This window comes from Andrographis paniculata, unplaced genomic scaffold, assembly GCF_009805555.1.
Source record: "Andrographis paniculata isolate CXL003 unplaced genomic scaffold, ASM980555v1 Contig95END, whole genome shotgun sequence".
NCBI lineage: Eukaryota > Viridiplantae > Streptophyta > Magnoliopsida > Lamiales > Acanthaceae > Andrographis > Andrographis paniculata.
The window spans coordinates 453,341-476,290 of record NW_026137634.1 but is presented as its reverse complement, the minus strand read 5'-3'; the positions used below and the strand labels follow the sequence as shown (position 1 = coordinate 476,290).

General features: G+C 33.7%; 4 protein-coding genes across 10 annotated transcripts; 2 read left to right on the top strand and 2 right to left on the bottom strand.

Annotated features, from left to right (window-relative positions):
- Positions 1 to 1,458: 1,458 nt before the first annotated feature.
- Positions 1,459 to 7,233, bottom strand: LOC127243667 (potassium channel AKT1-like). Its single transcript, XM_051263798.1, has 12 exons — positions 6,781 to 7,233; positions 5,132 to 5,497; positions 4,865 to 4,922; positions 4,464 to 4,781; positions 4,045 to 4,290; positions 3,750 to 3,848; positions 3,495 to 3,527; positions 3,218 to 3,403; positions 2,916 to 3,110; positions 2,752 to 2,827; positions 2,043 to 2,639; positions 1,459 to 1,930 (listed from the first exon to the last, which is right to left on the bottom strand). Exons 1-12 carry the CDS (start codon positions 6,999 to 7,001, stop codon positions 1,677 to 1,679), a joined length of 2,649 nt encoding a protein of 882 aa, XP_051119755.1. The 5' UTR covers positions 7,002 to 7,233; the 3' UTR covers positions 1,459 to 1,676.
- Positions 7,234 to 12,606: 5,373 nt separating this feature from the next.
- Positions 12,607 to 15,454, top strand: LOC127243461 (uncharacterized). Its single transcript, XM_051263489.1, has 3 exons — positions 12,607 to 12,770; positions 13,385 to 13,882; positions 14,608 to 15,454. Exons 1-3 carry the CDS (start codon positions 12,695 to 12,697, stop codon positions 15,147 to 15,149), a joined length of 1,116 nt encoding a protein of 371 aa, XP_051119446.1. The 5' UTR covers positions 12,607 to 12,694; the 3' UTR covers positions 15,150 to 15,454.
- Positions 15,455 to 16,408: 954 nt separating this feature from the next.
- Positions 16,409 to 18,574, top strand: LOC127243363 (GTP-binding nuclear protein Ran-A1). Its single transcript, XM_051263340.1, has 8 exons — positions 16,409 to 16,564; positions 16,678 to 16,747; positions 17,205 to 17,261; positions 17,371 to 17,488; positions 17,606 to 17,695; positions 17,777 to 17,956; positions 18,070 to 18,147; positions 18,263 to 18,574. The coding sequence occupies exons 1-8, from the start codon at positions 16,562 to 16,564 to the stop codon at positions 18,330 to 18,332; spliced, it is 666 nt and encodes a 221-aa protein (XP_051119297.1). The 5' UTR covers positions 16,409 to 16,561; the 3' UTR covers positions 18,333 to 18,574.
- A 320-nt stretch (positions 18,575 to 18,894) lies between these two features.
- LOC127243362 (uncharacterized) lies at positions 18,895 to 22,372 on the bottom strand. 7 transcript variants are annotated; one of them, XR_007836987.1, is made up of 6 exons: positions 22,217 to 22,372; positions 20,952 to 21,415; positions 19,861 to 20,662; positions 19,265 to 19,376; positions 19,151 to 19,196; positions 18,895 to 19,069 (listed from the first exon to the last, which is right to left on the bottom strand). XR_007836987.1 is itself a non-coding variant. In XM_051263338.1 (5 exons), exons 2-4 carry the CDS (start codon positions 21,381 to 21,383, stop codon positions 19,291 to 19,293), a joined length of 1,320 nt encoding a protein of 439 aa, XP_051119295.1. In that variant the 5' UTR covers positions 21,384 to 21,415; positions 22,217 to 22,372; the 3' UTR covers positions 18,895 to 19,196; positions 19,265 to 19,290. The 7 variants fall into 7 exon arrangements, 2 of the variants coding, with proteins under 2 accessions (XP_051119295.1, XP_051119294.1); XR_007836986.1 differs by having other exon boundaries at positions 19,151 to 19,376; XR_007836989.1 differs by having other exon boundaries at positions 19,151 to 19,376; positions 20,030 to 20,662.
- Between the last annotated feature and the right edge of the window lie 578 nt (positions 22,373 to 22,950).

The window sequence follows — 22,950 nt, the reverse complement described above, 5'->3', positions numbered from 1 at the left end:
CCGAAATGACGGAAAGACCCTGAAGATTTCTAGAGTCGTCGAAAAGACTGGGGTTATAAACGTCAATTAAATGGTCTGTTGCTTTTTGAAAGTCCTAAATCCGTGCGAGCTGTTCGATATATTTGCAATTCGGTCCTTTTAAGTTTAGGAGTTTTCAGAATTTTCGTCGTTAAGTTTGATGTCTGGACTGGTTGGTGCAGTGAAAAGACGATAATGCCCTCCAAAGGAGTCAAATACGTGTCAATGCAGATCAGAGAGGCAGGGCTGGGTTTGGTTTGATATTTTATTTTTCATGTGAATATTATTACAAGAATATTTTTACTGATAATTTACAGAAATAAATAAAATATTACGTAACTACCTAAAAAGGTTATTTTAAATATATTATAAAAAAATTATGCAAATCATTATTTCAAAGATAAACTATCTATTATATTTACATTTTTCACATGTTTATTTGTTACTTAAATTATTTAAAAATTGTTTATAATACTATTTATTCCTATTGTGGTATTTGAAAATATATATTATATCAAATATTCAAAGGATTTTTTTTGTGGCAACAATCCTTTTTTTCCCTAATCCGTTGCAAATCTTCACTAAATTTGCCATGGAGTTTGGCAAATACTGTAGACACGGTATTTTTAAGAAGAGTGTAATTAGTAGATAATTAAAAATGTATTAGTAAAAATAATTATCCTGTAATATAAATAAATATAAATTAAGATTAAGATAATTAATTAGTTTAATTAAAATTAAAAAAAATAAATTAAAAAGTTTAAAATGAAATTAAAATGTGTAATTATTTTTAAAAAAGGAAAATGTGGGACGGAGGGAGTATAATTTAATTTAGAATTTGCACAATTTTGTTGTTTTGGAATTTTCATGTCGCAACAATCCTTTTTTCCCTAATCGCAAATCTTCACTAAATTTGCTATGGATTTTGGCAAATATAGACAAAAAAAATTAGTACTCCTATAATTTAATTTTAAATTTGAACAATTTTTTTTTCCTTAGTCTCAACTTGGGAGAAATTTTTTACGTCATTATTTCTCTTGCAAAATAAAATTAAATTATTAGAAGGAAAAGTTGATAGGGGTTATAAATTATAAGTTGACCCCATTAGATCATTGCTTATCATACAAAATTTATTAGCATTTGTATATGTTATTTTAAAAATTGAATAGAATCGACAAGTAATGTGTAAATAATATAATATTACATTGATAGATTTCAATTCAAAGGAATTCAATGAAAGTTTGTATTTTTTTATTTGGGATGAAAACTTCTCTGAAAAATGCTCAGAAGATTGGAGAGTGAGAGGAAATAACTGTTAAATTTACTTGAATCACATTCTTGTCAAAAATAAAAATACTAAATAAAACATTACTTACAAAGGCTAAAGATAAGAAAATTATAAAAAAAAAAAAAAAAAAAAAAAAAAAAAAAAAATCAAGAAAACACAAATTCATTAGAATGTCACAAACATCATGATCCATTTATGATAACCTTTCTAAGATAATCAAGAAACACTCTACAAAGTAACTAACAAAACCCAACATTTAAAAATTTTCCCTCAACATTAAAAACATCGACTTCCCGTTATAGATTTCACTAAAAAACATAAAGAATCAAATAAATTACTACACTAATTTGTTAAAACATCAACCTATGATCTAACTAGCAAGTACAAGATGATCGTCGTCTCTTATTACCTCAAAGTCTTCGATCAAAGCTCCATCCGTGTTAAGAACTTTGGTAGGATGGAATCCGAATATCTGAGATCCCAACTCCAGTAGTTCTTGAAGAGATCCCGGCAAAAACACAGCCTGTCCTTCTAGATCACTCTTGCCTGAACAAGTTATAAACACCCGAGCACGGCTCTGTGGCTTTGTATGATCAAAATGAGTCGGGAGCCCCGCAGTTCCACCTGCATAATGCATATTTTTGGTTACCACATTTATATGGATCATTGCATTACTTTAAAAAAGCAAAAAAAAATCTGTTCATATGGTAAATCTGTCATAGTGGCGAAAAGTTACCTTCGCTTTGTCTGTAGCTAGCCGTGATGATTCCTGCGAGTGAATTCCGATAATCACTTGCCTGTGATCTTGAATCGCTGGTGTAATATTCCATCTTTCCAGAATCTTGTGTTCTTTCCATGGAATCCCTACTAGGCATCGAGGACTCGCTCGAGTGTTTCTTGAGGTAATTAGGCGCTTCTGGCATTGTTGAGCTCGGTGGGCTTGCACCCGGTTGGTCAGACTTCTTGATGGTCCGAAACAAGGCCTTGATCTCTTCGTGCCCCTGGTACTCAGTCAACGCCCGTGGTGTCCATCTGTGAGCGTCCGGCTTGTCTATGTCGGCTCCTTGTTTGATCAGAAACTTAACAACTTCGATGTTTTCCTCGGATATAGCTGTGTGGAGTGCAGTGGTTCCTAAGCTGCTGCATTTCGTGATATCCCCGCCGTACTTGATGATTTCTTTGAGTAAGTCTATGTTGTTCTGCTCGGCAGCGTAGCAGGCGAACTGGCCAACGTCTCCGGAAGATAATTTAGCCCCGTTTTCGATGAGAGTTTTAATCACTGCCTCGTGCTTCCCCAATATTGCTTCCCACAATGGAACGTTCCCTTCAGAATCTGCAAGCATTTCATCGTCAACTTGTTTCCATGATCACTTCTATTACAAACACATTATAATTTTAACTTCTGGTTTTGATTTTTCAAGGCATGCATAATTAGATTACAGTACCTCTTGTATTTGGATTAGCGCCGTAATCTAAAAGTAAGACGACGCATTCTAAGCTTCCTTTTGATGCTGCAATATGCTGCCATTACATAAACCGACGGTGTCTTTATCAGATGCAGAAACTGTATTCTGAGTTATGGTTTTAGTAGAATAGTGCAGGAAAATACCAAGGCATTGCGGCCATTGCTGTCTGGTTCATTCGGGTCTGAACCCCGTCTTAACAAATGGTGCATCAGTAGATCATCTTCTCTGGCAGCAGCAAAGCATATGCTGAGAGGCAAGTCCATCCTTCCATGGCCCAACATCTGCTCTGTGTCCCTATAAATATCGTGCATCATGGGATCTTTGTGCTCCTTCAGATGCTGCATACTCCAAAAACACACATATACATCGAAAGATCATCAAATGTTACCTGTTAATTTAGTCTTCATCTACTAAAGCAGAAGTTGGAAAGATGTATGTTTCATACCTGGAGAAGGTTGTTCATGATTATAGTTGCATCTCCAACGTTAGCCTGAAGAATATTCAAGAAAGAAGTTCGATTTAACCGCAGCAGCTGACTAAGCCGTTTCGTGCGAACTGTGAAAAGCTGTGGCCGGTAGCAGAGAACACCTATTTCACCACAGACATCGCCCGACTTGCCTTCACCCACAACCTGTTAGTATCAGCTCGTTAGGTGGTTTTATTAATAAAAAATATCCGATCAATGATACGTGCAAGGGAATCAGGACCAAATGAAAACTTACCCATTCCATTGCATTTCTGTGAGAAATGTATTCCTGCGGCCATGTTAACAGCATCAGAAAGTCAGATCAGCTTTTACATAGAAGAAATATGGAGGTATGAAGAAGCTGACTAAAAAGGATGATATCTAGTTTGCTTGCAAATAGCAATGACTTTTAAAATAAAACTAAAAAATAAAAAATCTTGACATAACCTCACATTACAATAAACAAATATCTCATAGTTTGGAATATGGTGAGGAAAGGAGATAAATATACCACTGCCCCATTGACCAAAATATATAATTCCGTAGGCGCCTCGTTTTGTAAAATTATATCTTCCTTGGGAGGGAAATACTCTGCTCTCATCTCAGTGACCTGAGAGGTAGACCATCAACAACAACAACAATATGAAAATCTGGTTCATTCTAGAGTATTTGATTCCAATAATGAAACCGAATAGATCACAGGAGTATATATGGTTCTTGGAAGTTAATCAGATAACAGGAATCCACTCATAATGCTGCATAAGGTATTTCCACAATCAAATTAAGGGCACAGTATTAGTTCTTACCAGCTGAAAGAGTAGGTCGTTTGATATTCCTTGGAACAAATACACTTTATCAACGAGTGCATAGAACAGATAGTGCAGTATACTTGAACGGATTGCTTTTGGTAGAACATCAAGAATTTCATGCTGCTGCAGCCCTTCTGAGTCAGCTCTGTATCTCAGGCTCAAATGAGATAGCATCTGATCTCCTAGTCGAGGAGGCAACTGGTTCCTTTTAGCAAAGCTTGAAGCACCACGGATAGTATCTCTCTGGACACAGCACCACGTGTGAATAAAAAATTAGATTCAGATACTGAAAAATTCCATCACCTTTCAAGAGTTTTCATGTCTTTAACTCCAGATATACAAGATATAATAATCTTTGGAAAAGTATGCTAGTTTTGGATTGAAATTCTTGAAGATAGTCCAAGGATTGTACTTACAAATATCCTAGTTTTGGATGTTGCCTCAACAATCAGGGTGGTCATGTTTCCGATGAGATAAGAATCCATAAAGAGGTTGAACAACATGAAGAAAATGTCAAATATCATTTCTTTTGTGTTTACTGGATGCAAATCACCATAGCCGGTAGTTGTTACAGTGACAATAGACCAGTAGATGGATGTAACATAACGGTCCCATAGAGGTTCATCATGAAAATTCTCATTTACAGAACCAATCCATGTGTTTGTTGGATCTGGATAAGTATCGGCAATATAATAAAAGAAACAACCAGCAAAATGAGTCGCAAAAAGTACTACCTACAAAAAGCATGAAACATTTATCAGGCAAACGCTTTTAATTCATGTCATTTCCATGTAGTGGCTTCTCATGAGATACTTACACACGTAAGTTTCAAAATTCGAACCAGCATGTAACTATAGTTTGTGTCTTTCTCCAATCTGCAGTAAGTTTAACACATGTCATCTCCCTATTAGCATTACCACAACACAACCTCGAATATGGTACACGTCAGAAGTGAAATCTGTGAATAAGATTTAAATACACAGAGAACACTGTAAAAGTGCAAATTCATGTGTAGTTGCATCACAGACTGTGCTGACCGTAAATTTTCAACATGCAAAAAATTAGCACCAACTAGAGATTGTACCTCCGAAACATTGCACTGACTCTTCTGAGACGCCATAGACGGGCCATACTAAGGATGCCGTATACGAGAGAAGAGCTGATAATTATGTGTGCAAGTTGATAGGGAATTGTGGATACAACATCAGGGATCAGCCAGGTTCTAGTGTACCTCAAAGCAATCTTCTTGTGATCATCGACCATAAGAAAAGTTCCTTTGTCGAGGTAGGCAACAAAGAATGTCAGAATGATATCAATCGCGAAAAATCCATTCACAACATTGTCTGTGATGGAGAGAACTCCACCATCGCGTCCTATGCTGAAACCAAATTCAAATGGAGAGACCCATGCTGTGTAGAACACCAATACATTCAGAAACGTCTGCCAAGCTCTGTAGAAGGATATCAATTTAATTCAATACAAAACTAAGACCTTCTTTCGTTCATTGTTACATTTTGCAGAAATTTTAGAGTTGCATATTATTATTAATAATGAAATAAAGGCGCAATGCTAACTGAAAAATAATAACAATCTAATCTAATAGATTTAATCAAACAATAACTCTCTACTCTAGATAATAGAAATATAATCATCATAAATTATTAACATTCTTTCAAACTCAAGTAGTGACAAAGAAACAATTTGAGTTAGCTAGGAGAGATCGAAGATGGCGTAGCTAAAATTGTCCATTGTATCATAATCAGGAGTCAAGAAGATCGCTGAAAATACGGAATATGCACTTATGGAAGGTGGTTGGCAGACAATTTACCAAATGATCTAAAAGTGGACGTGAAGATGGTACGGAGCGGCATTGATCATTTGATAGAATCAAATGTAGCAGGCGTTGTCAACCGAATTAGAGTAAAACACAAGACTCGCTTACAACAAAGTCAATAGTCGAAAACGAGACTTGCTCACAACGATGTTATAGTCAGAAACATAACTTGAACATAAACATTATTGAAACTGAAAAGCAAAGTTGAAAAATAAGTTTGACAGACGAGCACCTGCATACGGGTCTCGAAATTAGAAACCTCAGATACGTTCCAAGTTCAAATTCATAATTTGCAGCTTCATTTTCTCAGTTGTTCCCCTCTCATCCTCTCTAATTTTACAAGGAATTTACAGATCTCTCTATTAATTAGAAACCTCAGATACGTTCCAAGTTCAAATTCATAATTTGCAGCTTCATTTTCTCAGTTGTTCCCCTCTCATCCTCTCTAATTTTACAAGGAATTTACAGATCTCTCTATTAATTAGAAACCTCAGATATGTTCCAAGTTCAAATTCATAATTTGCAGCTTCATTTTCTCAGTTGTTCCCCTCTCATCCTCTCTAATTTTACAAGGAATTTACAGATATCTCTATTGCCAGTTTCTGCAATAGACAAATCAAAATCTAGGTTGTGAAATAGTCTACATTCCATATTTTTATGAACCTCCTCTGAGTGTTGAAACCAAATTGGATCTTCTAGGGTTATTACTTCGCCATTATCATATAATAAACGCTCTTGGAAATCCAGCAGGCAAATTAACATGATCACGCCAAGGCATTTCCCATTCCTAATTCCACATTTCTACCAGAACAAAAACAACAGCAACAAAATGCATAGGAAAGCTAACATCCGTACAAAAAACACGCAAATGCAACCAGGATTCGTTACATAATACGCACCTGTAACGAGTATCAAGTGGAGACACAATATACGGTCGCAGCTTGATCCGGTGGGTGCTGTGCGCGCCGAGTGCTGGAAGAATTCCGCTCGAGTAACCATGGGAGCTCCTATCATCTTTCGACAGGCTCTCCTCGTAAGAGTCGCCGTCGAATTCCTTAATCACAGACATCGGACTATCCTTCCGCCTCGAGGCGTCCATCATCGATTCCTTACCCGACATTATTGCCGCTTCAAATCATCATCGTCATCTATCCCCAAAGCATATAGTTTCACAGTTGATCAATCTGTCTCCCGCGCACTCGATATAATAGGATGTGGTGTGCCTTTTAGGCCCCAGGATCGGATGGTTTGAGACGTCCATTCCAGGCACTGCAAGCATGCGCTTCGGGTGCTTCGTCGTCGCCATGGTAGTGCCAGTCGTTCTTCGTCAGCCATTGAAACTAATTTTCCTAATTTTGTATAACTAATTGTTGACTATTTTTGCGCTATTTCAAAAACTTGTGAAATTTATCTTCCACAACATATGTTTACCAAAATTTAACTTATTGAGCCAGGATTTTCAATTATACTTTTATATAAAATTTATATAATTAATATTTTTGAAAACACTAATAAAAATCGTTATGCTATTGGTTATTAGGAGTATTAAATTTTGATAAATTTGTCGAACAATAAAGTTATCAAATAGAATTCGATGAATTATTTTTTTTATTTTTTTTTTGAAATATTAAATTTTTTATGAATGAATAATGTATATAAATATTAATATTTGTATATTTATATTTTTTAATAATATTTATGAAAAATTATTATATTAAAAAACATAATGAAATTTCAACTAGTATTGTCTATGTATTCATTTGATGATTAAAAATTTTAAGGTGAAAATAGATTCTTATATAATATATTTTTAAAATACATAAATATTTAATGTGATATTTTAAATTATAAAACTATACAATATTTTAGCTAAAAATAAATATTTAAAACAGTGGTCTATATAAAAAAAAAAAAAAAAAAAAAAAAACATTTATTTATTTATTGTTCTTATTTTACTATAACACATAATATGAATCCCATATTGAAAACAAGCCTATGTTTTGCTAATAAATGGTGTAAAATGACGTCTACTATTGTAGAACATTCCATGTGATGTGCACAAATTAGGTATAACTTAAATTTTATGTGCATTATTATTATTATTATTATTTTTATTATTATTATTATTATTATTACTGGCAAATATTATTTGGTAAAATTTTTAAATCAAATTTTAAAATAGAACTGCCATATTCATCTTTATCAAGTAAATGTTAATTAAGTCCATGTTTAAAATTATTTGTTGAGTTTGAGAAAATTTAATTTGTATTTTGTATTAAAATATTATTTGATAAAATATTTTTTAAGAAAAAATTGTCTTTTTATAAAAAACGCATAGTCAAATAGTAAATTTTGGTAAAAAAACGTACCTCTAAACTTTACAATAAAATGAAAAGATAAGTAATTACTTTTTAAACTTTATTTTTATATGAAATAATAGTTGAATATAATAAATTTATATAAAATAGGATTATATTATTATTATTATTATTATTATTATTATTATTATTATTAGAAAAGGAAGTTACACAATCAATAATAATAATAATAATAATAATAATAATAATAATGTCTAGAAAATTGTGTGATTCACGCAAATTATGGTTATTATATTCTGAAAATTAATTTTTATTCCCTACATGTCTGTCTGAATTCATATAATAAAATCAATAACGATAACTACGTATCAGAATATTCAGCACTTCATTGAGAAGCTATTACTATTTAGCCGATGAGTATTTAAAATAAGAAAAATAAAAAATAAATAAACCGACACTAGCCTTTCATCTTTTATGCTTTCTAATTTATTTATTTTTCTAAAAAATTACATTAATTAATATTAATTATATATATATATATATATGCAAGAAGACAATCTAAAACAATTATTTTTACCTTCAAATAATAATAGATATACAAAAGTACATCCTGATTATTATTATGTTTCTATCTATATACGTGGACGTCTGTTTGGTTTAACTACTTTTTGAGAAAATTAGAAAAATAAAGGGTGTGTTTATGCAGGTTTTACATCTGATTTTATTATTTTAATTTTTTTTTAAAAAAAATATTAAATTAAACACTCAATTTTTATTTATTTTATTACACTAAAATTTAATTTTTATGTTCAAAATATCACATCAATATATATTTATATCACATCAAACAACTATTTCAATTCAAAATTTTACTATTCAAAATCAAACTCAAAACAAAAATTTCAAAGTAAACACACCCAAAAGTATTATATTTCTCAAAATATTACATAAAAAAATATAAAATATACATACCTTATGTGAAAAGTTATTTGAAATAATAATAAAAAAAGATACACACACAAAAAAAAAATCCTTACATATAATGATGAGAAAGATTAAGGTGTCCATTTTACTGTAAATACAAAAAATTATGAATGATATAATTAGTAGTACTAGTAAATAAGTAATAATGTATTACAAAAAATAATTATTTTATAATAAAAATAACAGTCTAATTAAATTAAAATATGATTAAAATTTATAATTTTCTTTTCTAATAAAATAAAAATTAAGTGAGACAAATGAAAATAAAAAAATAAACAGGACGTTTAGGACAGAAGGAGTAATATAACTGATAAAATTACTGTGAGATTATTTTTGTATTGAAAACATATAATTATATATATATATATAAAAGTCTATATATACACATATGGTAAGAAAGATAAGCCCCGGTTATGTTCGTTTTTTTTTTTTTTTTGACAATATTTATTAATATATATATTTATATTAAATATCACGTTAAAAATTTATTTAATATATTAAATTAAATATATATTTATAAAATTAATTATCACAAATTTTTTCCAGAAACCCTTGTAAAAATATGAATGGATTGTGGTCCAAATTGAATTGAAACGACAGGTGCAGAAATTAATGCTACTTTCATGGGATGTTCCTTCATACATTTCAATAATGCAACCAAATTTATAATAACAGCATCCCTCTTTTAATTTCATTTTTTTTTTCAGAGTTTTTATTTATATAAAAAAAATTACATTTAATTTATCTTTCGTGGTGATGATGATGATTATTATTATTATTAAAACGATAATATCGGAACATCGTTTCACTTAAAAAAAAATAAAAAGCAAAACAACCAAACTAATTATAAACAAACTCATTAAAATTTTGACTGTATTTGTTTGTTTGGCTTTGGTTTGATATCAAGATTTTAATTTTAATTTTATATTTTTATCATAATTATTACTCCCTCCGTCCCATATAACGTGTCCGTAGACACGGTATTTTAGGAGGGGTGTAATTAGTAGATAATTAAGAATATATTAGTGAAAATAATTATCTTATAATATAAATAATTATAAATTAAAATTAAGATAACTAATTAGTTTAATTAAAATTAAAAAAAATTAAGAAATTTAAAATAAGATTAAAGTGTGTAATCATTTTTCAGAAAAGGAAAGTGACACGGTACATGGGACGGACATAAACGGCAACGTGTACATGGTATCTGGGACGGAGGGAGTATAATTTTTATTGAAAATAAGTATGAACAAATATTAATTTTTATTACAAATATAAAACAAACAGACACACATTGTCTACAACGAATAGTAAGAATTATTTAGCAATGATGAAATTACAATATTTATAATTATTCTAAGAGGTTATAGGAATGTTATGAGAACTCATGATGGTGTTTAAGTAAAATAACTTGATTAATTTTTATATATGTCATAAAAATTATTATATTTTTATTGAAAATATAAAATAGCATAAAATAAAACAACAAATCATTATATTTACCACAAAATTTTTTAAAATAATAAATAAGAAAAAACATCAAAGTAAAATGGGTTTGATTTTGATTTCAAAATTAATAAAATATTATTTAAATTAAAATTCCAATAAATTTAACATTTACATAAAATATTATTTTTTATATTATTACATTCCATCAAAAAATATCTAAAAAAATAAAAATAATAAATCCTCAATTTAAAACCTAAATCAAACACACCCAATTAATACAATTTTCCCATTAATAAAAGTAAAAATTTGAGAAAGAGAGAAAAAAAACCAAAAACGAGGGTGAGGTGTATTGTGGGCCCAGAAAATTGAAAGATGGAGGGCCCACATGCCCTAAATAGGCCTAGAAACATGATCTTCTATATTTACTATTGGGCCTATCGGGCCCCACAAACCCTCGTGCCATGTTTCTCTCTTTATTATTTTATTCAACCCAAAAAATAATAATACAAAAAAATATAAATATTAATGAGGATGATATCATTACATGTGAAATTAAATGACATATATACGTACATACATAGCATCGATGGATAGTGTTACCAAATCCTCGCAGAGTATTTAAATTTTATTTTCTTAAAAAAAAAAATACTAAGGGTGTGTTTGTTTGGAGGTTTGAATTTTGAGATGGGATTTGAATAATAAAAATTTTGAATTTGAATAGTTGTACGATGTGATATAAATAGGTGTTGATGTGATGTTTTGAATGTAAAATTGATTTTTAGTATAATATAAAAAATGAAAAATAGGTGTTTGATTTGATGTTTTTGGAGGGAAAAAATTGGATAAATAGTAAGATTTTGCACAAATCTTACAAACGAACACACCCTAAGTGGTTATGCATGAATTTTGAAATATGTATGTATAGTTTGGTTGCATTCATGATTCCATTCCCCAATAATAATAAGGGAAGGCTTTGCTTGCTGAATAAATGCCACTTTAATCAAACTAACCACGTGCCTCTTAAATTCATATTTCATTCTCAAATAAATAAATTTAGAAAATCACAACTTTATCCCGTATTATATTAAAAAAAATAAATAATAATAATAATAAGAAAAAAAAAAAAAAAAAAAAGAGGAAAAGTTAAGAAGCGCCGACAATGATGATCCTCAAATTATTACCTCAAATATTATTCACATCGTTCACTCTGATAGAGGTTTGGTCGAGAATTTACTCAAACTAGACTAGCAGCTATTTGCTGATTTTATAAAAATAAATAAATAAAATTAAAACACAATATGACAAAGTTTTATTGCCAATAATATTACCGTCATTGAAGCAGGAATTTGAATGAAGTGAATCATACACATTTGTTTTATTATATGTTATCAAGGATTTTTGTGTCATCATAAAGTTTTGTGTATTATGAAGGATTCTTTTATCCTTAGATTTATTTATTATTATACATATCTTAAAATAGGAAAGTGGATAAGTATGGAGAAGAAGGAAGAGTGAAAAGAAATGGCAGAAAAAGGACAAAAAGCAGGCTCAATTTATGGCTGCTCAGTAGCAGTAGCAATAGCAATAGCTGCAATACTGCAATGGCAGCAGCAGCAGCTGCCTCTAAATCAAAGTGCAAAATCAATCAATCAATCCTTGTGGCTCCCTCCATTTTCTTGTCATCTTCTCCATCTGCCCATTTCCCAGATAACCCTAATTCCTATACAAGGACTGAATTGGATTCGATCCATCCATGGATATATTATATAGGAGTATATAAAAATCTTGTGGGGAGAGAGAGATGGAGATATATACAGAGAGGTAGAGGGAGACAGGGTGATCCCCATGTGAGAGAGAGGGCAGACTACTCACCCATGGCCCTACAAACTTACTCATCAATTAGGGCACCTTTGTAATTCGTCCCCAAACCCATGTCCTCTTTCATATCTCCCCATGCATAAAACCCCCTTTTTTGAAACCCCTCCCTCTTCAACTCTCTCTCACTCCTCCCCTCCTCTCTCTCTCTCTAAAAAGACAAAACCAAACCCTTGCACAGTCAAGAATGAGGGGTTTCACTCTTCTCGTTTGGGTCCTTTTGTGTTTTGCCACTTGCCATTCTTCCTCCCTCTTTAGGGATGGTCAGCTCTCTCTTTCTCTCTCTCTCTCTCTCTGTGTGTGTATATATATATGTATATATACATTGGTGTTTTACTGTTTTTGGGTCCATTAAGAAGATTTGAGTGCATTTTCTTGACAAAGATCAGATCTTTATTTTGATTTACTCAGCCAATTGAAAGTTTAGTTTGAGAAATCAAAGTCCTAACTGGTACACATCAAATTACAAGATTCAGAATGGTTCTTGCTATGCTAAATTAACACAGATTGGTTTAGTTTTATGATTTTTAACACTCTTTTGGTTCCAATGTTTGTTACATAACAACAAAACTGGTTGATAGAATTGTGTGTTCATCGATTGATTGAGTTCTTGAACCACTTTCCCCTACTCTCTTGCAACATTTGCATCAGAAAAGACTCTAAAATGTGTTCGGATAGAAACATTGCACAGAAAGGATCGATTTCTAGCTCACATCTGCACTTGTTTAGATCAATTTGTATGCTAACGCTTTGTATTCCTAACATATCGACTCTGTTTACATGGATACTTTAGAGCATTTCAAGCTATTATATCAAATACTAACTTTTTATTTCATATCGGGTCCGAATTATATATTCGAAATGTAAAATTCCACAGGGCTTCTGGACAATGGCAATTTCGAGCTAGCTCCGAAGGCCGCCGACCTCAACGGGACGATCGTGCGCAGCTCGAATGCCATTCCGAAATGGACAATCTCCGGCTTCGTCGAATACATCAAAGCAGGGCAGAAGCAGGGCGACATGCTGCTCGTCGTCCCGGAGGGCTATGCAGCCGTCCGCCTCGGCAACGAGGCGTCGATAAAGCAAGATCTTAATGTAACTAAAGGAATGTGCTATGCTTTAACGTTTAGCGCCGCTCGAACTTGCGCGCAAGAGGAGAGTTTGAATGTATCCGTGGCTCCCGACTTCGGCATCCTCCCGATCCAGACGCTCTACAGCAGCAATGGCTGGGATTCGTACTCGTGGGCGTTTTGTGCACTCTCCGCCATTGCTCGGATCCTCCTCCACAACCCCGGCACCGATGAGGATCCAGCTTGTGGGCCTTTAGTCGACTCCATTGCCATCCGGGCTTTGTATCCTCCTAGACCGACGAGCGGTGAGTTCTTGCTATGGCTATTGAGGTATAATAGTTTGTTGTTCGTCGAGTCAAGTAAAGTTTCTTAATTTTGAGGATTGTCGATGAATTGCATTTGGACATGAATGTAGGAAGTTATAAAACCAGATTGTAATCTTGTCGTTGCCGTAGGGATGATTGAGTTAGCGTAGTATGGTGATTGATGATTGCAAGGTCATTCGGTCGACCCTTGCTTACGCCCCGTGGTAGTTGAGTATGGCATGGTTTTAAAGTTATTGCGCTCAATCGAGATTTGGAGTAGAAGAGTAGTGACTGTGAATTCCGACGTAGTTGGATTTTTATTTAGCTATTTAGCTTGTTTTTGGCTATATATAGATCGTGATGATTGCTTTTCAAGATTTACCTGCTAGCGACTATGAGTTCTCACGTAGTTAGATTTATAGTTGGCTATTTAGCTTGCTTTTTGGCTATATACAATTCGTCGTGATGATTGCTTTTCGAGATTTACTTGCAGTAGAAGAGTAGAGACTACGAGTTCTTATATAGTTAGCTTAATAGCTGCTATTTAGATTGTTTTTGGTTATATATAATTTGTTGTGATGATTTCTTTCCAAGATTTACCTGCATTAGAAGAGTAGCGACCACAAGTTCCTATATGGTTAGCTTTATAGCTGCTATTTCAATCATTTTTGCTACGTATAACTCATAAAGATCGTTTTTTTAATGACTTGTGTGTACTTACGCAGCGAATTTGCTCAAGAACGGGGACTTCGAAGAAGGGCCGTACGTATTCCCTAACACGAGTTGGGGCGTATTGATCCCCCCGAACATCGAAGACGACCACTCCCCGCTCCCGGCATGGATGATCGAGTCCCTCAAAGCCGTCAAGTACATCGACTCTGCCCACTTCTCCGTTCCTCGTGGCCAACGTGCGGTCGAGCTCGTCGGGGGCAAAGAGAGCGCAATCGCTCAAGTGGCCCGGACCATAATCGGAAAGACGTACCAATTGACGTTCGCGGTCGGGGACGCGAGTAACTCTTGCGAGGGGTCGATGGTCGTGGAAGCGTTTGCGGGTCGAGACACGGTGAAAGTCCCGTATGAGTCCCGAGGGAAGGGTGGGTACAAACGAGCCGTGCTACGATTTGTCGCGACCGCGACCCGAACCCGGATCATGTTCCTTAGCACGTACTATCATACGAGGAGCGACGATTACGCGTCCCTTTGTGGCCCCGTCGTCGACGATGTCAAGCTTCTTAGCGTTCGTAAACCAGCTGAGGTCTCGGCCTAACACCCAACTCTGAATGGAACGCCTTGTTATTTGTATACTAAAAATATCCAACTATCGATCGCGGGGTTTTATTTATTTTTATTATTTAAGAAAAAAAAAATTAATATATGTAATACGTTCACACAGAATTATTTGGCCTTTTTAAGTACATAGGAAGAGGTGTGGTTTGGTTGTCAGGTGATGTTGTGTTTTACGCTTTGATCTTAATCTTATTATGCTTTGGGAAATAAATTTATAAAATGTATGCTTTCGAATGTCCATCATACAAGATATATGCATTAAAGAACGTTTTTGATTTGGTGTCATTGTTAGGGCGTGTTTGTCTGGGGGTTTGGATTTTGAGTTGGGATTTGAATAGTAAAAATTTTGAATTTGCATAATTGTATAATGTGATATAAATAAGTGTTGATGTGATGTTTTGAATGTAAAATTGATTTTTAGTATAATATAAAAAAATGAAAAATAGATGTTTGATTTGATGTTTTTTAAAGAAAAATTTTGGATGAATAGAAGGATTTTGGTAAAATTCTCCAAACGAACAAACCCTAATTGAATTTCGATATATAATATTGAAATATGAAAGAAAATTGAGACAACACATAAATTAGGAAATTAAATATCCATTTAATATAAATTAGTTTACAAATTAACTCATTTTTTTCTTACTTATGAATTCAATTTTGAGAAAAAATATATATATATATATATTTAATTACCAAACATAAGTATTTATTTAAAATTCGATTTTCAAATTCTCTCCCAACAAGAATTCCAATGACAACATAAAAATGAATGAACACACACAAAAATATTTCTAATAATATTTTCATATCTTATAGTAAAAATATTTAAAATTTAAATATTAACCGAATGCATTTTTAAATTGTATTTGACATATATTTTATTTACAAGAATAATATAAAAAATTCATGTAAATAGAGCTTTAATTTACAAACGCAATAGTCATTAATACTAGATAAAGTGTTTTTTAAAAATAAATAAATAATTCCAACTTGTCAATTAATTGAAAATATAATTGCAGGCAATTATTTTACCGTTAGTAATAATGATATTAATATATAAAGAAATGGGTCAGAGCCCAAATAAAGCCCAATATCGAACAGAAACGGTCATCGATTTAACTGCTCACATTTGAAATTCAAATTGAGGGGCACGTGACAAGCACGTGAAGGCGATTTTGATCCGACGGTGGAAATTGTCGCGTCACCTCAAAGCTACGCGATTCAGCGGAAATTCAAAAACCCTTATTAGGGCTTCCGTACTCAGCTCTTCAAATATATATTCAGCCATAAGCAGGCTGAATCCTCTGCCAATTGATATTGATTTCGCCATAGCTGTTGTTCTACGCTACCTTCGGTGTTTTCTCTCTAGACGATCTGAGCAGATCAGAAATGGTATGTTGTCTCTCTGTTTTTGATTTTGGATGGAGGAGGATTTTGGATTGTTTGTGTTTTCGTTGTACAGTTTGATCGATTTTAACTTTTTGATTTCATTTCCGGATTTTTAGGCATTGCCGAATCAGCAGACTGTGGATTACCCAAGCTTCAAGCTTGTAATTGTTGGCGACGGTGGAACTGGTAATTTTATTTTCTGTTTGTGTGTTGTGTGCGGCTCGATATATTGATTCGTTAAGTTGTCGGCGGTGAATCTGAAATGTTGTAGGATTTAGGGCAGTAGATTGTCGTTCGTATTGCTGTTGGTAATTTCTATTTAGAATTAGGAGATTTAGATTGTTGATGCGAAGATGAGTGTTTTTCATTGTAAGCGTGCGGACGAAGTATTTTCATTTTGATGTGATCCTTATGCTGTTGCCCTAAAGTAAAATGTTTTGCGACTAGTGATTTAGCATTTGAGGCTAGTTGCATCTGTTTTTGGGCTCCAGATTTTGTTGTAAAATGAATTTTCGCATCGGCTATGTACTTGGAAAACATTGATAGATTGGTTTAGGTTTAGATGGATTTTAGCATTTGCTATTTTGGAAAGTAAAGGAATTGTATGTACGTTAGCCTAAGAAATTTGCTTGTGATGGTACAGGGAAAACCACGTTTGTGAAAAGGCATTTGACGGGAGAATTTGAAAAGAAATATGAGCGTAAGAATGACTGATATGATTTTTTTTACAGTTCTGCAAACTTTGTATTATTTGTTTGTCCAAACTCTGATTTGTATTGCTTTGCATTTGTTTTTCTCATAATGAATAGCTACAATTGGTGTGGAAGTTCACCCATTGGATTTCTTCACTAACTGTGGGAAAATCAGATTTTATTGTTGGGATACAGCAGGGCAGGAGAAATTTGGTGGCCTGCGCGATGGATACTAGTAAGTAAAGTGCATTGTATATATGTTCGGTGCCTGTTAATGTGATAAACTTAACCTTTTGTTTTGTGTTGCACTGATTTTCCTATTAACATGTGTTTGAAATTTCTGATTCTGCAGTATCCATGGACAATGTGCCATCATTATGTTTGATGTCACAGCTCGCCTGACGTACAAGAATGTCCCAACATGGCATCGTGATCTTTGCCGGTATGGTTCAACATCTCTCGCTTGTTTGTAAAGTTCTTATGAAAACCTGTATTCCACTGATATCTTTGCTGCTAATTTTAGGGTTTGCGAGAATATACCTATTGTCCTCTGTGGAAACAAGGTTGATGTAAAGAATAGGCAGGTGAAGGCGAAGCAGGTTACCTTCCACCGGAAGAAGAATTTGCAGTACTATGAAATATCTGCGAAGAGTAACTACAACTTCGAGAAGCCTTTCCTTTATCTTGCTAGGAAGCTTGCTGGGTATGCCCTGCTTCAATATATATATATGTACAAGATTTTAATGTTCCTGATATGGAAAAAGTGGTGCTGCTCAACTTATTGCTGCTTTCTGTTCTTATTTGTTTTGTTTGCAGTGACCCGAATCTGCACTTTGTCGAGTCGCCGGCTCTTGCTCCACCTGAAGTTCAAATTGATATGGCTGCGCAGCAACAGTACATTCCCTTCTCTCTCTCTCTCTCTCTACACACAAATACATACATACATATATATATGCCTGGCTCACATGACAAGTTTTAATATTTACTTGTGTTTATTGTTTTGTTTCAGGCACGAGGCGGAGCTGGCTGCAGCGGCGAGCCAGCCTCTTCCGGATGACGACGACGAGTCCTTTGATTAAGAGAGGATTGTTGGTGTGGTGATGATGCATCAGGCCGTTTTCTCGTTTTGTTGGTTTATTTTGGTGTTTGGTTGGCGATGATGATGCTGATGGTGTTAGGCCCAATTTTCTTGAGTGTGTGTTTGTCTATGGGGATTTTATTCGGATTTGTTTCAAAGTGTGGTGGATGATGATGAATGAAGACTGCTGGTCTTGTTATATCTTTTGATGATGAATGGAACAAGCTACAACTTTTACTGTTCTTCCAAAGTTTTTCTTGTCCTTGTGATTAAAAATGGAGAGAGGATGAGACTTTTCTTGATTGATTATTATTCTTTGGACTGGAATGGGAGTTTGGAAGAAGGTTTTGACTTTCGAAGAATCAATATTTGATTGGACATATTATAAGAAGAAATAGATATTTAATGCTGAGTATTGGTCTACTATTAGGTCAAAGCCTAATTTGCTGCATGTTGGGTCTCTTAGAAAAAGCATATTTTGGACATGTAGAATCAAGGCAGAAATTGAATTGAAACATCAGGATAAATTACCATTAACTTCACAATTCACACAGAAAAAAGACTTGGCTGTAATGAATTATAATACCAAATAATTTAACTTTACAAGGTTAAAATAAGTTCGTTTATCTATACTTGTTGCTAAAAAGGGTAAAAATATGTAACTTATGCAGCAGCTCCTTACACTCTCTGTTGGCTCTGCCGGAAATGGCTTTCGAGCTCCGCTGCTTGTGATAATGTCTGCGGATAAAACGTCATAAAGAAAATAAAAGGAATGAAGTTTTCAACCATAGTCAGGCCTGTAGTAAACTTTGGTCATACCTCCTCTTCCTGTAGTACCGGATGTTGATGCATCCATCCTTCCATCCTGTTAAGCCTGGAGTAAATTTCGAAAACACAAATAGAAAATATATTGTAGATTAAAATGCATGATACCAGGGCTCGGCATCTGTTCGAAACAATCATCCAAAGTTCAGTGCCAAATGAAAGGCAGCAAGCCCTGGAATCATCATTGAATCAACAAACCAACGTGCGTCCAACCTTAGCTCTGGAACAGAACAGCTATGATCAATCGCATCCTCCAAATACCAATAAGTAAATAAATAAATGATCCTAAATACATTCAATGCGCTCCCGAAAAGCTTAAGCATAGCAATAGAAAAAGTATCACATGCCTGTATTAGTTTCCTAACATTAGCATTCAAGCAAACTAAGTTATGAATCAGATGTGCGTATTGTATTCTATTTCAGGATACTACACAATGAATCTGAATTAATACACAACCATTTCTTCAAAAAACTGTCCACATCAATTAAAGAAAGAGAGTATGATACATGTATCCTGTAGTTTACAAAAGTGCTATCTGCACATAAATAACTGAGATGAGACCTACAGTGTACAATTCATGCTTCTTTCGTACACTTATGGAATATAAAAAAGTAATATGTTAATCTGTGAATGAGAGAAATGCTGAAATGCACGATAACAAGAACACCCTTTCGCTATGATCTACCAGCAAGAGAAGTTTTACGTGAAATTAAGTGCCTCAGCTCCTGCAAATGTTCGTCATTTGAAATGTGAAGCGTAATACGAAGATCAGTCAACAATGATTCCTGCTCCCAACTTAAGGTACCAGAAGCATACAAAGCTTCAAGAGTGCAGCGATAAGCATGCAGCTCTAGCCTATGAAGCATACTGACCTCGAATACCTCTTTTGGAGGAAGTGATGAAGTTTCTCTGCCATTAGATGACTCGGCATCACTACAAGAGGTGTCTGTTTCTTGGTAATATGTAGATCTAAACTGACCATAATAATTTCCTGGACTTTGTTTCGTAAGACTACAGCTGCCAACAGAAGAAGCATCGCTGTCAGAATTATTTAGTTCAGAGCTTCTCACCAAATTATAGCCAGGTACATCATTTTGCTTTATCCGCTCCATTTGATTATGCCCATTAGATGTAAAGTTGTTATGGGAAGCAAGTATGTCCGTTTCACCCAAAATTTCTTTTGAGTAACCAACAACATCTACCTTTTCATACAATGGGGCAGAAGGCACTCTCTGCTTCATGCCTTCTTTCTCAATTGCCCTTAACTTTTGGGCCCGTCCATTTTGTGCTTCGACAACAGTGGAACGTGAATTTCTCCTCTTTAGGGATCTTGATGAGACCAGAGAAGACTCCCCCAGCATTGCATCGTCTTGATTGTCTTTGAAATACCTTTTGGATTGATATTCAGCCCTTGCAATTTGTTGAGATGCTTGGAAAATCTTCTTTCGATAACAATTTGATGTTGATGGTTTGCTGGCCACCACTTCCTTCTCTGCTTCAGAACCCTGCGAATTTCATAAAATAACGGGATCAGACATAGCAAAAATATGAATGAATTGGATTCATGCATACAGAAAACAAACAAGATCATTGAGTACACTTATAGCATCAGAATTTCCAATTGAGTCAAGTTTTGTCCTCGAAGGATTTCAAACAGAGACAAGTAGCACAATTCAGATTAGAACCAGGAACCAAAAGTATTTAACAAAACACTAACATGCAAGTCAAGGCACGATCAAGGAAAAACAAAGATACCAAAGCTAAAATTCCAGCATGAAAAGGAAAGAAACATACCTTCCCCATTACAATCCATTTGCCCCCACACCAGGCCTGTCTAATTCTGAGATTCCGCCTGTTAACAACTAATTCGTGCGAGCTCCCAAGCAGCCTTATTAAATACCACTTTCGGAATGTTTCATCGAGCAGATGGATCTTCCTCCTATTTCCTTCTTTCTTTTCCATTATCTTCAAGATAACAGCAGGCTTCCATGAATTTTCATGAAACAACTCCACAATGTCTCCAGCACTGCAATTCTCGAGACCTTGCACCGGAGGAGGCAATGGCCTCACAGACTTCAATGGAACCGTCTCTATGATTTGACCATTAGACACACAGCGCACACGATATGTATAAACACCGCTGCTTACAACCTCTCTGATATGCCATGAAACTGGCATCTCCCTACTGTCCATAACCTCCACTGTATCTCCCTTTTTGAACCTCATGATCAGCAATCTCTACGGCAAATATCAGAATTCTGTGATAATTCGAAAAAAAGTGAGTACTGAAATCATCAATTCATTGAGAAATATTAGATCGCCGCAAAAAGCATAATCGAAAGCAAATCCAGAGCAAAGTGAAACTATATCTTAATCTTGCAGAAATCAAGTATTAAGTAACAGCAAACATCTTTGTAAAGCAATCAAGAAGAAATCAAGTATCAACTTCACTAATAGCGTAATTGAGTCACAATTATGTAGCTTTATATTCACAGTCCAAAGATTAATTATTTTAGATTCTTAAACTAATCTAGCCCCTCTTATTAGCCCCAAGCAACACGAATTACATGTGTATCAACCATCTACTCCAGGTCTTATTTATCATTAATATTTTGAATTTTATAATTGTATACAAAGTCAGAAAATTCTAAACGATCACTGCAGGCTGTATATGTCCATCACTTTCATTGTTAAAGCTGATCTTCAGGTTAAATTTTTTTCAAATGTTAATACCTGCTGTAATCAAATTAGATTAACTAATAATACTCGATCAGAACATGATGCCTACCAAAAATTTTCGAAGATATCGATGTTTTTTAACTAAATTCATTACAAAATCTAGATACTACAAATTCCTCCATAACGTGTAGGTCAGCACAATAAAGCACAATAAAACGTAAATATAAACAAACACTTCAGCCATCTGATGAACGAATTAGAACACAGACTTGCGAAAAACGTAAAAAAAGATGAAACCCCCAAATTTGAACAGCTGAATTTCCATCAATTTGGGGATTTAAAGAATTGGAATTAAACCCAAAATCTGAAACACAACTGACCTTTTTCTTCAAATTGAGGGATAATCCACCACCACGCAAACAGCAATTAGGTATTTTTGATCACTGATGCTGCCTTACAACAGAGTTTCGAATTTCAATTTTGTGATCTAGGGTTTGCTTCCTTCGCCCATGAACAAATTTGATGCGTATAATCGTGTATCATGATAAATATAAAACAAAATATAAATTACACATCATCGTGCAGGGGTATTTTGGGGTTTGTCTGTTTTGGAACTTAATTAGGTCCAACAAATGTTTTTATATATATTATTATTTATTTTTTCATTAAAAATATTATAAAAAATATATTATTGGTTTGTTTTTATTATTTAAAAATACATAAAATTTAATTTAAATTCTTTCATGGTTTGTTTACTCTGTGGGTAGTAAAACTACTTAATATTCTTGATATATTGATTTATATATATATATATATTTTAAAAATTATTATTTGTAAATAATATAATTTATATGTAAAGCTAAAAGTATATGTATATAATAGGAGTTGCAATTCGGACCATTGCCAAATAGTTGTTTTCAAATGGAGCTCTAAATTTAGAGCATTTCAAGCTTAATTTTAATTTTAAATTATTTTTATTTGTGTAAATAGAAATTGAATCAACGATCAAATTCAAACAAATTAAGAATTTTATAATCAAATCATATCTTATTTTTTCAGTTATTACTACATCCGTCCAGCTTCCGGCTAAAAGGGTCGATTTATTTGTTGAGAT